Source organism: Nesoenas mayeri (genome assembly GCF_963082525.1).
Source record: "Nesoenas mayeri genome assembly, chromosome: 9".
NCBI lineage: Eukaryota > Metazoa > Chordata > Aves > Columbiformes > Columbidae > Nesoenas > Nesoenas mayeri.
In genome coordinates, this window is record NC_137557.1 from 1,129,413 (window position 1) to 1,145,180 (window position 15,768).

The 15,768-nt window shown below is 44.5% G+C and overlaps 1 protein-coding gene across 1 annotated transcript in view; it reads left to right on the forward strand.

Annotated features, from left to right (window-relative positions):
- Positions 1-1,865: 1,865 nt before the first annotated feature.
- The window catches only part of MME (membrane metalloendopeptidase), a gene marked incomplete at both ends in the record, with an annotated part of 29,151 nt that continues 15,248 nt past the window's right edge, over positions 1,866-15,768 (forward strand). Inside the window, 10 exons of the mRNA XM_080349621.1 lie at positions 1,866-2,025; positions 3,387-3,422; positions 5,934-6,095; positions 6,950-7,030; positions 7,781-7,876; positions 7,980-8,098; positions 9,042-9,107; positions 11,588-11,722; positions 13,778-13,879; positions 15,610-15,746. Coding sequence (XP_080205747.1) covers positions 1,866-2,025; positions 3,387-3,422; positions 5,934-6,095; positions 6,950-7,030; positions 7,781-7,876; positions 7,980-8,098; positions 9,042-9,107; positions 11,588-11,722; positions 13,778-13,879; positions 15,610-15,746 — 1,094 coding nt within the window. The remainder of the gene's footprint in view (positions 2,026-3,386; positions 3,423-5,933; positions 6,096-6,949; positions 7,031-7,780; positions 7,877-7,979; positions 8,099-9,041; positions 9,108-11,587; positions 11,723-13,777; positions 13,880-15,609; positions 15,747-15,768) is intronic.

Sequence of the window (15,768 nt, forward strand, 5' to 3'; positions counted from 1 at the left end):
TTGCTGATCTGAACAACTGTGTTTTCAGTGCTCTGAAGATGCCATCAGTCAGAACATGAGCATCATTTCTCACATTAGGCTCCAAGTATTCAGAGGATCCTGGGGCCTGGTCAGTAGTCAATATAAATAACATTTTTTGCTGTTTAATGTGACCAAAACTGAGAAGGATAAAATGGTTAATCCACTTTTTTACCACCTGTTAGTGCAGGGCAATTTCTACATAGTTCACTCTTTTACATGGTTCTGTGGGATTTCATTCCTGTGGCTCAGAAACCACTTGCTGATTTGACCGAAAACCTAATCTTAAAAGAGCAGCTCATGAGACAAGAGAAAGTGGTTGTGATGGTCCCTGTGGGCTTGGAAAGCCAGAGGCTGGGCAGAGCTCGCAGGACTCCAGCACCGCCAGTCACTTTGTGCATCCTGATGTCCAGGGAGGAGCGACAAACAGGGAGGCAAGACACTGAAATACATGTTCTCTCATTCCTTTAGAGAGACAGTGTTAGTGTGAGTGTCCAAGGATCCACTGAGACACATGGAACGCAGGATCTGTTGACTTAGGTCCATAATACCCAGTTATTTGACATCTTTATTCTACGAATAACCGTCCACACTTAGTGACACGTTTTTGCAGTGAAGGATCCAGCACTCGGGGTGAGGTGGGCACCCCAGAGAGGAAGAGATGCTGGAAACTGAGGAACACACATCAGCAGGAACAGAACGTCCAGAGGAGAAGCAAAGACTGGCTGTCTGAAAGACTGCAGCAGCCTAGGAGACAAAGATTAATACAAGCCTACAGAATGGTTAAACTAGCTTGAAATACCTGAGTTTGAGTCTTAGACTTGAATGGATGCAGAAACAGAAGGGCTCCCCTGTTGCTGTTACACGGACATAGAGAGCGGGGAGAAGGGTGTGATGAATACAAGGAGCTGGATGCCCTGACCTGCAACCCGGGCTGACCTTGTGAGGGGCCTGGAGAGTGGAGGTGTTGAGTTTTCATTGTGGAATGCTGAGAAATACATTGCTCTATGTATAGGAATTTTAATCTGTCAGCAGATCAAAGTCTGGCCCTCAGTAAGTGGGAGGAGATGGAGAAAGAGCAAAGAACTGCAGAACAGCAGTACTGCAAAAGGTGACCGAGTTACCTCTAAAGAGCGACAGAAATAGTCTCCAATGTGCACACATCCCGTGAGTGATGGGAGCTCATCCGCGCTCGCACCGTTGGGCATGTGTGTGGTGGTTGGTGCTGATTTAGTGTTCTCACCTCCAAAGGGAGGGCGGCCGCGCTTGGTTCGGATTGCCGGGAGCTCCAGTCTCCGGTGTGAATGTGACGGGCTCCCAGCACAGCCTCACCGGGATTTTCTATTTTTAGAGACAGCTGTAAAGCTCTACTCAAGAACTGCTTACATAATATTCTAAGAAATGACAGCAAAGCACAATGGCGCATTTTGACCTTTGGCATTAGATAAGCAATTGGCAGATTAAGTTAATTTTTATTCAAGCAGAGAGACTTGCTTTTTGCGGGCTTGCAAACTCCTGTACCATCGTACAAGATCAAACCACAAGGGTACGTTTGAAACATAGGTCTGGATTTGTTCGCCTGCCTTTTCTATTTGGTGGCCTGTTCACGGGAAGGAAGACCACTCTTCTCCATAGATGACAAGTAGTGCATGGTATGTACTTGTGTGTGAGTGGGAAGGACAGAATATTTAATGCAATGACTGATGTTCTAGTAATGTTACAAATAATGTGAAAACTCACCCAGAAAACATCTTTGCTACTGTGCAGCTGAGGAGCCAGTTCCAAGACCTGCGGCTCAGGGTCAGTCCTCCAGTGACTCTTCCCTTTTCCTTTTCAGACGCTGGGTTATGGGCAAGTCAGAAAGCCAGATGGATATAACTGAAATGAATACTCCAAAACCAAAGAAAAAGCTGCGGTGGAGTGGCCTGGAAATCGGGCTGGCTGTGCTAGTGATCCTGCTGGCTATTGTAGCCATCACCATGATAGTCCTGTACGCAACCTACGACGGTGAGTGCATGGAAACTGTCTTTGAACGTCCACATGCATAGGAGTATAGAAGTTTTCTAAGAAATGATGAAAAAATGCTTAAATAGAGTGTTGTTATGTAGTAACAAAAAAAATCTACGTTGCACTGTATTAAAATGTTGTATTAGAAAAGACTGTGCTGCATGGTGTGTATAGCTGCACTACATCAAACATCAAGAAAATGACATCAGCTCAGAATTATTTGCCCAATAACACAAAATTATACCTGACCCACTGTATAAAATATGATTAATAGCTACATCATAGCCATATTTCACATGTATGTCACTGGACAGTACGACACGATGATCTGAAAGGTAAAGCTGCACCTACACCTACTGCTGCTGCCGCTGACACAAAAGGGCTTTTCTCCAGCAAGGACTCCATACGTTCATTTGTTCCGCAGACTGTGGTGAACACAAACCATCTGCGTGTTCTGACCGAGCAGCGCTTGTGTTTGTAATTACTGCCTCGGGAAGCAAAAACCTACAAAACCAACTCTGCTGCAGAAACCCCAACTACGGGGATTTCTCCTTCTGTTCCCTGGATATGGAGGAAATCCCTGGGTTTTCTTTTTACAGGCTGCTGCAGCAAAACCTCATAGTGAGTATAGTTACACTGAGAGGTTTGTGATTCAGCAGCCGTGTTAATAGACTTGAAAGTAATTCAGTTGAGGGGTAAACACCCTGATAATTTCTGGAAAAGGCCAATATTTCCATTTGGGGGTCAAAATAGAATGTTTCTTTACATTGGAAATTAAATGCTTTGTTTCATTTTTAAGTACTTAATAATTTTGATTAAACTTTTTATTATAGTCCAGTTCAATTAGGGAATGGAAAATGCTATTCTGAAGTGAATAATAAAAATGTTTTATTTCTGAAGTCTCAAAAGGAACCATTTCCACATTCCCAAGCCTTGTATTTGCTTGAGGAGACTTCAGAGTGAGTGTCCCAGAGTTTTCCATTCTCCAAGACTCTTTTGTCATTGAAGGGTACTGTGAAATTCCAACTGCCTCTGCAAATGTCTTCAGTCCATGTGCTATTTTTCTCTTACATTTCTTCTTTGTTATACAATAATATTTTGCTCAGCTCTAATTGATGGAGTGTTTTACTCTACAAAAATTCCACACGAGTCATTAGCACTGAATGACCCTACACGGATGAAGAAAACCGTATTTAAATTTAGAGCCTGATCCTATAAATATTCACTGAGTGTAAAGTGTCCATTTTATCTACTGCAATTAAATGCAATTCTGAAGTGACTTCAAACAAAAATATTTACAGTAGGTTTTGTTATACTGACATTCATTAAGGAGTTAAGAATATGATTGTATCCTCTTTCAGACGGGGTTTGCAAGACTTCAGACTGCATAAAATCAGGTAAGAATGAAAATATCTAACTTTCAAATTAACTTGGATATTTTTATGCACAGTTACCCCATGCAATGCTCCCATCTAACTGCGCACAAGTACGGCACATTGAGGCACAGGATCTGCAAACCAAAATAATGTTCTTAGTATATTTCTTCTATAAATGTAAAATCTGTGCTGTAGTGTTGTCAGATGTTACAAAGTGCTCAGGGTCTGGCTGCTCTGCGGCTCAGACTGTCCTGTCAAAGGACGCCTCCAGCTTCAGAAGCGCTTCAGGTCAATCACAGGTGGCTCTTCCCCACACCCACCTCCACGGCACAACTGGAGCAGAAACGGTGGCTCTAAAGAAGGTGCATTACATGAAGTGTTGATCGTTGGTGGCCATTCAGGATGCGCTGCTACTGTCTGAGGAGATGCAAAGTTCATCTGCATGTCCACAAACAATTCCAGATTCTGTAGTCTGACAGGTTAACTTCATCCCTCGGTAACAACTGCATAGGGAACTCTTAGTTTATGTCCTGGTCTGAACTCTACTACAAAGCTACTACAATGCATGGGAGCAAGGCTGAGTTGCACACCGCTTACTCTGGTGCAGGTAGCGGGTGGTTTCCCCTGCTCTCCTTCCTCTCATCTATAGCTCTCTGTGCTGTTTTCTCCTCCAGACCAGTTAACGCTGCTTTCCCTCTTGGACTGCTCTGCTCCCCCATGGCCCAATGTCCCCATTCTCTGACTCCCTCAGGCGCACCCCCTGCTTACACACAGGGCACATACCAGGAACCGCTTAGCAAGGTTTGTGAAATCATTCCAGTGCAGCACACGAAGATACCATGTATTAATAATTTGTGCATTTAAGCATTTTTTAAACAAATTGACATACTTCGCTAATTTTCCTGAGCTTGGGCAGCACAGATTGATGGAAATAGGGAATTCTGACCTCATATCAGTTTCACTTCTATCCTCCCCAAGTCACTGGTTACTATTTCAGCATATATTACTTTATTTGTAAGGTATTAAAGGAACAACTGGCAATCAGGAGTACTACAGTAACAAGAATTAAAAGCAACTGAGATAAGGTTCTATACTCTTCAGTGACAATTAGAAAATGGAATAAACAAGAGAGAATAGGAACAAGCCCAAACACTGGCTCCTCAAAGCAATACTGAGGACTAATGAAAGGGATAAAAACACATATAACACATAGTATATGTATGAATGAACCTGTATTAGAATTAGAATAACAAAATATCCATCAGTGTCACACTTATTATTTCCAGAGCGAAAAGTCTCAGTGTGTACAGCCATAAAGCTGCTTTGGGCACAAGTTTCAGCTTATAAATAACTTAAAGCATGTTTAAGATTCTGTCCAGCCTAATTGGTCCCACTGACTTTGCAGCGGCGGTTGTGTGTCACTGTGCTAATGGGCCTGCTTGGTAACAAAGTCCATTTCAATGATTTGAATATATCTGTGGTGTCAGCCAAATAACGAAGGGTTATCTTGGGGTTCAGATGTGCGAATTATGCTCTTGAGGAGAATACTCAATATATGGATATTGCATGAAGCCCCAAGTGGAAGACAAGTGTTCTCGTCTATTACATTGGCAGTATTTAAATTCAAGTTTAGGTAAAAGCTGGTTAGCTGATATTGGCTAACTTGCGCTCTCCAGCAGAAATGCTCGGGTAGATGAGAACTTTTTCTGTGACAATAGTAGGCAAGGAAGATTAAACAGGTGCTGGCTACAAACAGAGCAGCCTGGTTCCACTGTTACAGCACCGTTTGCTATTACACAGACTGTTCATAATTTCTCAGATTTATGCAAGATGTAGGTTTCTTGGGTTTTTCTGCGAACGTGACAGGACAGTGCACAAGAAGCGTGTTCTCTTGCTGTCAGAGATCTCTCTGTCCTACGGTTCCTGTCCTTCTGGCTGGACTAACACACACCGCATCGCCCCAGGGACAGGGCTGCCCTGCAGCTGCTCCAGCCCAGCAGTTCAGGAGCATGCCCTCAAAACAGCAATTGTCAGTAATAACGAGCAAACAGGTGGAGCTAAGTGCAACCATTGAAAGCAGAGCCTGTCCCCTCAGTGCAACAGGGCAAACTGTACAGGAACAAGCGCCAGAGGCTACACAGGCACAGAACCGTTGGGGCTGGAGAGCATACAGCCCAGCGGCCCCGCTTAAAGCAGAGGTGGCCGCAGGAAGCTGCTCAGGATCTCGTCTGCTCAGGTTTTGGTTATTTCCCAGATGGAGGTTTTGCAGTTTCCCTGGCAGCCCATTCCTGTGCTTGATCACCCTTACAGACACCCCTCAGGAAACACAGGCAACGTGTAAGTCTGGGAGTTATGGGCAGTAAGGAACAGTAATTCACTGTTCACTGACTAGTACTTTGGTCTAGAACATTCAAGCAGGCTTGAGCCTAGTCTGAACTAAATATATTTATTACCTCCCTCTTCAGAGCAAACAAATGTATTCATTTCTTGTCTCTAAAGATTCTTTATGCCTTGATTTGCCTCGTGTTACAGCCGCCCGAATCCTTGAGAACATGGACACCAGTGCAGAGCCCTGCAACGATTTTTACCAATATGCCTGTGGAGGATGGCTTAAGAGGAACGTCATTCCAGAAACCAGCTCCCGTTATAGTAACTTTGACATTTTAAGAGACGAACTAGAAGTTGTTTTAAAAGGTCAGTGGGATTTATGTTTGTGGACTATATAAAGTTTCTTCTTTGGCTTACATGTTACCCTAATAAGATGTGGTTGTCTAGCAAAGCTTAAAATACTACCAAATATTTCAGGTTTTTATGTTGAGTTCAGGACAAACCTACCACAGACTCTGCTGGGAGAACGCTGTGGAGTTCCGCTGTTGTGCCTGAGCAGGGGAGCTGACCAGAGCTGACCCCTGCGGCTCCCGCGCCGTGACACCTGAGCTCCACGCGCTGCCCGCAGGCAGCCCAGCCCGCAGGCAGCCCAGCCAGGAGAAGGAGAGGTGCCCGTGCCCAGCTCAGCTGCGGGGCTGGGAGCTGCTCTCCGGCACCTCTGGGCTCCGCCAGCGCAGCCCCGAAGAACAGGCAGCCAGCTTTCTCACCACTCACATCATCAACTTACAAGCATTCCTTTTTCCACAAAATGCAACAGAATCTAATTGTTCATATTCCCATCTTTCAGATGAAAATAACAGACAAGGAAGCCCAGTTTATACTCGTGCAACATTCTCCAAGCCACTCTCTTCAGACTGAATATCATAATTGTAAAGTGATTGTAAAGTAGTAATTGCAATAGCTCCGAGAGGGTGGGCAAGGGGCTGAGCTGGACGGCTGCTCCTGAGCCAAGAGGCAGCAGCTGCACCAGTGGAGGCGCCACATGAGGCTTCTTAAGGCTCTTTCTTACAGTTTAGCTGTTTTCCCAGCACTCCGAAGCACAGCCCGAGCAGAGCCTGGACACCACAGCCTCACCCGGCTGCAGCGGAGAGAGGGGCTCCTTCAGGATCTGCCCAACAACGAGCAGATATTCAGACCTATTTGCCGCTTGTGTGTTTCAGATGTCCTTGCCACACCGAGCAGCAATGATATATCAGCAGTGCAGAAGGCAAAAACTCTCTACAGATCCTGCATAAATGAAAGTAAGTGCCTCCTGACTTTACTGCATGTAGGATATATACATATCATCCAAACACTCCCATCTTCACCGTCAGCTATACCTACATCCTCCTGCCTTCTCTGCACAAGCTTCCAGAAATTCTTTGTGAAAATTCAAATGTATCCATTCTATAGACTCAAATATGAATGTCAATAATAAAATTAGTATTTTATCTGCTGTTTTACTAGCTTTGATATTTTAGGTGAGATTACACTACTCTTCAGTTACCAGTTTGCTATAGATATTTAAATTCAAATCCTTTCAGTTAAGTGTGAGTTAACTTCTTCGGTAGAAATTATCAGGGATGAGGTGAGAAATAACTGGCCAACCAGGCTCTGGAAACACAGGGAGATCATTTATTTCAGGCATTTGAGCTGGATGTTGCCGCTAGAAGGAGGAGAAGCAAAACAATTAGCAGTGCTTCCTCAATCATGTTTTTATAGTGTCTGTAATGTTAGTAATACTTCTCAAGACTATTATTTCAAGCTATCTGCAGAATGAAAATAAAATAGTTCTTCGGTGTCATGGTCCCAAGGATTTGCACGTGCTGTTTGCACGCATGACTGAAATGGTTTTTAAATGACACGTTAGAGCATAGTTGTTCGTCAGAACATACTCCTGTTGTGGTGATGGTAAAGACATATTTCTCAGCTTCATTATTCTGAGTTCATAACAGTATATAAGATTAGTGTGCTTTCCAACGTCATGGTAACTCATTTCATTCTTTCCAAAGCCACCATTGATAGCAGAGGGGGGAAGCCTTTGATCAGTTTATTGCCAGATGTAGCTGACTGGCCTGTAGCAACAACAAACTGGGAATCTTCCTATGGTAAGATCATCTCTGTTTATTTCCTTTTCTACGTTATTTCTAAGTTACTCTACTTTTCATTGCCTACCAAACCAGAGGCTGAGTGTACCCTTCCTTTGCTCAGGTGCTGCCTGGACAGCCGAGACAGCTATTGCACAGCTCAACTCCAGATACGGAAAAAAGGTCCTGATTAATTTTTTTGTTGGCACGGATGACAAGAATTCCACAGCACATATCATCCATGTAAGTCTCCTGGGTGGCATTACCTTGTCTATCATAAAAGTGCAGCAAAATAACTAGAAGCATAAAGGTTAACCAGGAAAAACATTAGTATTAGAATTTTACTGGAGTAAGCTGCTGATGAATGTGTCAATCTATGTAGTTGTCAAACTCTCAGTTCCACAGTACCCTGCCTGTCCTCGGAGTGAACATCTTTATTCTGTGCACTCATGCGCTTATTCTCAGTGAGGTGAGAATAACACAGATATATATAGACATACAGACACACGTTATGTGTACGCTGAAGACAGACATGATCTACTTAGACATGCATGCAAGCAAATAAGGAAACATGATTTCCTTACCGTGCCGTTCACACATAAATCCCTGTCCCTGAGAAGCGGGGCTGCCAGGGCAGCGTCGTGCAAGGCGCTAACGGGGCTGCCGTCAGCTGGCACTGACATCAAAGGCGCTGAGCAGTCTGTTGGGTACCCTGTCTGTAACGTAAGGCGATCCCTGCAGATGGAAAATCCCGAGGAAGGCAGTATTACGTATGGGGAATCTTCACCGGGTTCTCCTGACACAAGAGTTACAAGAGCAAAGGTCTAACCTTTCTTGTCAGTGGGTAAATAGATCCTTGACCTTTGCATGTATGAATTTCAAAGATGCAGTAACTGCCTCGTCTTCAGAGTGGTTTGTCCTCTGCACATCCACAGTTTTCACACTGGTTATGTGTAACACGCATTGTTCAGCAACAGAAAAAAAAGAAGACTGAAAAGATGGACAAAAAGTATAAGGAAAGTGAAAAGAATCAAAGGAAGGCAACAGGATGAGAGAGAAACTCCCCTTTGGCCAGAATATGATTTAGCAAGAGTGAAGCATCAGCGACCTGTAACAGACTGAAGAACAGTACAGTGCTATGGCATTTTGTCCCTAAACACATCTTAATTTTTATTTGCATGTACAGATTGACCAGCCTGGGCTTGGCCTGCCTTCTCGTGACTACTATGAGTGCACGGGTGCATACAAAGAGGTAAGGTGAGGCTGACGGATCTCTGACTGCACTTTCCAAGTTCCAGCCTATATTTTTAAGGCTGGCATATGCCCAAGAGCGGGGAGAGGCAAAAAGCACCAACAGTCCTTCCCCAGAGAGATTCTGGTACTGCCCCTGGGAAGCACCATCAGGAGAATGGGCAAATAATGACAAGCGTTTAAACAAGGTTGATCTGCAGGTCAGAACAGCAGGGCAGAAGAGGAACAGCTACTTGACTTCTTAGGGCCTCTGGGAAGGAAATCAGCGTGCAAATTCAGCTTTGTCCCACAGCTTGTGCCAAGCGTCACAGCTGAACGCAGAGGTACCCTGTCACTGCACAGGTGTCCTGCGATGGACTGCGAGTGCTCACCTGTGACCGCCCCTCTGTCCCTACACAAAGGACGGCGCTTCCAACTGTGAGCGACTGGCAAGTGCCAGGGGAGCTCAGGTGGACTCGTGGTACCACTAATAGGCTTGGAAAGAAAACCAAGAACCCTTCAGAACCAGAGTAGGAAAAATCTGGAAAGATCACAGTCCCCTAAGTCAACTGCTTAATAAAAATGCAGCAGCTGAAGTGTGTGATAGCATAGAAACTGCTTCAGATACCTAAACTCTCATATGGTCTTCTTTAATTCATGTTATTCACACTCATTTTCATTAACCTGTTAGCACTGACACTGCTAAGTCCTTGATGCTGACGTATATACATATTTGGTGAAGTCATGTAGCTGAAACTGCTACCACAGTAATCTTTAATTAGCCTGTTTTCTTCTGTGTCATTAAATGCAGAAGCAATGAGAAAGTATTCAGAACACTTTGGGTTTGTAGGTATTTTGCTGACATGCTAACAGTTAATACCCTAATCCTGATTACACTGAATTACAGACCATATACCAGGAAAGACAATTATTAACATATTAACTGTTCAGTTACATTATTATCATGTGCTATGACCATTCCCGTTTTAATCTCTGACCTACCTGAAGTATTGCACTATGTTCTACTGCTACAAAGTAGAGGACGAAGTATTTAAAAAACCCCGAGATTATCACTGAATGTCAGATTCATGAGACTCTGGGAGCAGGAGCAGAGCGGCCGTTCAGCCGCACTGGCTGCAGCAGCTCCCTGGCGCGGGTTCCTGCTGCCAGCAGCTCCCTGGCGCGGGTTCCTGCTGCCAGCAGCTCCCTGGCTCCGGTTCCTGCTGCCAGCAGCTCCCTGGCTCCGGTTCCTGCTGCGTCACCATCGCCGGGCAGCAAACAAGGAGCTGCCTCCGCGCTCCAGCCCCGGCCTGTGGGCGCTTCCCCCCGCACACCTACAACTGCAGCCCGAACAAGACACTTTGAAAGTCTTGTTCTCTTGGAAGATATGTGACTTCTCTGCTCATACAGGAGTTGCTCCCACTAAAATATCTGAGAGTATTTATACAGTTCATCTGAATTAAGCTGACTTAGTTCTTTGCTACCTGACCATACCATGATCTGCACTTTAGGCTAAAACTCAAGTCCATTAATTGGTACCTGAACACCTCTGTTGACTTACTGGTTTGGGCTAATGTCTATATTCCATTTTTATAAATCCTGCTCGGATATTTTGAAGTGGTATGTACAGGCTTGGTACGCACTCTCTTTTGTGACTTGTAGCTGCCAGTGGTTTCATGGGATTTTTCTGGTAAAACAATCTCTCTCGGTTGAAAACAACACTGGAGCCCTTCGAGGGGCTGTGAGTGCCCCGCTCTCTGCAGGCGGCTGTCAGTGTTTTCCTGAGCTGCTCCGGGTGTTGTCAGAGCCCGGCCTGTTATTTGCTCTTCAAAAGCATATTGAAAACAGCATCTTTGTCGATAGAAAAATGAGTGTGGCTTATCAAAGAGGAACTAGAATTATATTAAGTTCCATGAAATCTAATGAGATCTGTAGACATTTGACAGTGTAACATTTACCAGAATACACTTCCATATTTACATTCTTGGTGAATTCTTTCATGTTCACTATATCCGATACTGTCCGTAGCGTATGTAGCTGCAGCACACGCTGCAGCAGCAGCCGAGGAGCTGTGCTGTGCCGAGTCGCTGCCCCACAATGCTAATTCAAACCAGCCCAGCAGCATCTCGCTGGGTTTTCTGGTGCTGGGAACGTTGCTCTTTGGAAGCGGTATTTTTGGAAGCTATAATTAAAGTAAGCTAGAAAAAACACAGGTGATGGCTTAAATATGGGCGTACAAATGTCTCATTTTAAGTAATGACAACACAGTGCAGTAGTTGAGAGTGTTTAGCTGTGAGCAGTGCTACAAATTCTACAACAATCTTCCAGGAGGGAATTTTCAGTTAATTACTGTTTGTAATCTAACAGTATTGCAGAATAAATTACTGTTTAAGAAAGGAATGAAGAACTGTAGTTCAAAAAATGTAGATGCAATCTTAGATATAATCAAGGTATGCTACACTTTGAAGAGTTTTGTCTTTACGATGTGTTTTTTTCCTGCAGGCATGTTCTGCTTATGTTGATTTCATGATTTCTGTTGCTAAACTCATCCTACAAGAAAGAAATATTTCTTTCACTGAGAACGATATTGCTGAACAAATGAACAGAGTTATGGACCTGGAGAAAGAGATTGCCAATGTAAGAAAAGCTTTTAAAATTATCCTTTAAATACCTGACGTTTTCTTAATACCTACGAGAGCTAACTGTAAACTGAGTTGCTAAGTTACTTGCTCATGTTATTTTGTGGGACCAAAAGCTGATGAAAAATGGATGGGGCCTGGAACACCAAGAGGACACACAGTAAGAACAACATGCCTTCTCATGAGCAGGGGAGAACATCTGAGTTCCAAACAGCAAAGGGAGAGACAGACGCGGGTTCTGCTCAGTCTGGCTTACAAAGTGAGTTTTGGGAGGTGTCTGGGGGCTCGTTCCCCCCAGGGCTCTTGCTGATCAGAGCAGCAGGTTCCCAGCCCTGCGCTGCCGGGCAGCACAACATCGTGTTTGTCCTGCACAGGCTGTTCCACAATGCTGACTGTTCCAAGGGCATTTTTCACCAAACACAGTTCTCCACTGAAGTGTGGCTTGGAGAAACAGCTGGGACTTGAGCTCGCGTGGAGAAAAACTAACTGAAAATCAAGCATTCGTGAGCAAAAACATGGCCTGTAACTGTTAAAGGTTTCAGAAGGGCCTGAAGCTGAGGACGACTGTAAAACAGGCTAAATACTCATTTTCTAGCTTCAGCAATTTTTCAAGTCGCACTGATAGTAAAGGCATGTGTTTGGCACAGGAACACCTTTCCCCCAATTTGTATAAACTCAAACCATCTGATTTTGATTGTCTTCACATTTTCCTGCGAAACACACCTCTAGGCTTAGATGAGAGATGGAAAATTATGAGAAGGAATTCACTAGAGAAGGATTTAAAGGGGACTGTGGAAGGCGAGCAGGAGTGCCGTGCCCGTAGGGCGGGTGCTGCCGGCAGGCGCGGCTGGTGCTGGCCGAGCTGCTGCTGCTGCCTCGCTCTAAACCCCCCATCAAAACCTCTGCACCAGCCTGAGCGCCACTAGAAGAGAGCTGGCATTGTGCTCTTGGGCATTTGTTACAGGAAACACACAAAAAATACTGAATGCACAATAGACTGGGAAAGAGGGAGCAGAAGAGAAACCTTGTTTAAAAAAGGATAGAGAGAAAATCAGGCTTGGCATGACAGACTTTTCAGAACAGTTTAAAGGGGCAAAATCTACTATTCTTGCTCCTGACCAAGTCATTTAAGAGCACTGGAGGCAGTAGTGGGGTAGGTTCTCCCATGAATGACTCTCCCGGATCAGGAGGTCACTCTTCTGCAGTCATTTGTGTACCTGCATTCTCTTTGCCATCAAGAGTGGAAGAGGGGGGAGTCTGAGGTGAGCAAGTGCTGATGCTGTCCCAAGGTACTTCTGCATGAGAACAAGGGGTGAAGGAGGATACAGAACGTGCGTCAAGCCTGCAGAGGCGTCCTAGCGAGGAACACACTGGTGTCAGAGCAAAAGAACAGAAAGAGATCCAAGGAGTGTTCTGAGACTTGGGGGTAGTTACTATGAGGTGCTGCTTTTGTCTCTTCAGTCCATGTTGTCCACGCTCTAATTCCAGAGACTTTTTTCCACACTCTGGTGCAAAACCCCATTGCCCAGACTAAAAACCTATTCTGAGTTACAGCTCCCTTTCCACAGGGGTTCCAGAAAGATCATATCAGATCACACGCATCCTGACCAAACGCTCACTGCATTCCCACCACAGCACACTGCTCAACCTCTACTCAATACATACATCTCCCTTACTCCCAAGATCTTGCACCTTGCATCATGGCCTGAGCATCATGAGCCCATTCTTGTGCTGTATCTGTTGGTAACAGCACCAGTGGGTTCTGTGGGTCTGTGTCCCAGGGCTCCTGCGCAGCCTCAGCTGCTGATGCTCCAACACTAAACATCTAGAAAGTAAAGCTCCATTTTACTGTCACAAATTTAATCTGTCCTTTTATATGCTTCTTATATACATAAGACACTGACCATATTTACAGGTTAGGTACGTTACAGTTAATGTAAACTTACGTTTTAAGCCAGAAACACTGATTTTCTTTCTTTTCATTTCTACATACCAAACTTCCTGTGAACCGACTCAATGTACTTAGTAATTTTCTCCTGATTAACTTTGATAGGCAACGACAAAATCTGAGGACAGAAATGATCCACTTTTGCTGTACAATAAAATGACCTTGGCACAGCTCCAAAGCAACTTCTCGTTGGAAATCAATAATAAGGTGAGTCATCAATAAGCTGATATTTTAACCTCTAATTTATGACTGATGAGACTGAACAATGAAGCCTGACATTTTTTTCTTTTAAAGCTGGTTCTTTCTTGAGCTTAGACATATTAGAAAAGGAACAGGATACCTGATGTGCACACTATCTTACCTAAACATCTGAAGACATTAAACTGTATGTAAAAGACTGTGCTCCTGTACCCACTGTATCTCCTGCCTTGAAGGCAGATCTCACCCTCTGCTTCAGCATCAAGAGGGGTAAAAAGGGAAAAGATATCATGGGTTTGGCTCACACTCATGGATTCAGGATGGTAAATCCTGCAAACCTTGCACATACATAACCCTGGGTGGAAGTCTGGAGAGTATCCTTTGCAGAGGAGAAATAAATTCCCCTCCTGTAATGACCAGGGCAGGACAGAAGACCGCAGTGACCAACTGATTCAGATAGGCTGTCGTGTGACTGTTCAGACCCCCTCTCCTTGTCCGGAGCTGCGGGCTGAGAACAGCAGCTCCTGGTTGTGCAGCACTCCCTCAGCAAGCTGGGCCCTGGCGCAAGCAGAGCAGAGCGGAGCCCCGCGGTCCATGGCTGTGGGTCAGGAATACCCTTCCCCTTCCTCCCAGTGCAGCTCCCAGGACGTATCAGCTCTGCCTTTGCTCCTGCCCTGAGCCACGGCCCATTTGTGCACTGTAACCTTTAACTCATGGCACCACAAAGTCCAGCTAGAGAGGCAGAGGTTTGATAACACAGGTGTGCCTCTGTAACACCATGTCTACCAGACACGGGTATTTTTTATCAGAAAGACTCCGGTGTCTTGCACAACGGGCAGGCGGGTTAACTACTGCGTCCCATGGAAAGCACGTGACTGAGTCTTGAGAGGCCAGGAAGGCACTATGAAGTACTATAATTCCTACCAGTTTCATAATCCTCGCGGTTCTTATTGACTTTAAATTCTTCAACTCTAAATGATACGACAGCTCAGTTCTGCCGAGCTTCATTTGTTCCCTCGTTTCCCTCTCCCAGAGGCCTCGGCTGAACAGTTCCCATTACAGTCATCATGTCAGAAACCAGCAGCTCCTGTCACACACGGGTACTACCCTGGGTATTCTTAGTTCCCGGGGACTGCTGCACATCCGCAATAATCATCTGCTCTAAATTTATCCAAAGATGCTCAGAAGACACATAATGGGAGCTGGTGGCGTTGTTGTAATGGTCTAAGGATAGAACAGCAATTATTCCTAAGATTAGCTTGAAGTTTGTTCCTTCTCTTTCGAACCTGAAGTGATGCTGTTCCTGAAAGCTCATTACCTCTCGCAGTAAAACCTGCTTCTCTAAAGATACAGACTGGGGAAAATCACCAATACTTTTCAAAGCAACAGGCATAACGAAGTTTTAAAAATTAACAAAAGAAACTGAAAAAGAAGTACAAAGATGATTTGTTTTTCTTCAATGTAACACCTTCCTTCTCCTTAGTACCCAAAGTGGAACAAGCACCGAGTAGCTCGAGAGCTTCTCAGCCAAACACAGCAAAAAGGCAACTGACAGTTTTACTTAAAATACCATTTGTGCTTTTCCGAGCTGCAAGGAAAGGGTCAGAACATTTTCACTGTGTGAGTCTGACATGGAAACAATGGCTCAAACCTTCCTGTTAAACAGCACCCTTTTAAAATAGGATTTAGAGCTGGTTCTTTTTGATTTAACCATATAATAATGCAGATTCATTTTCCAGGTATTCAACTGGTCGAAATTCATAAATGATATAATGTCTACCGTACAAATTAACATTGAGAACACTGAACACGTCGTTGTTTATGATCCAGAATACCTTATCAAGCTGAAGCCTATTGTTAACAAATACACTCCCAGGTAGGTGTGTTAGGGATTTTTG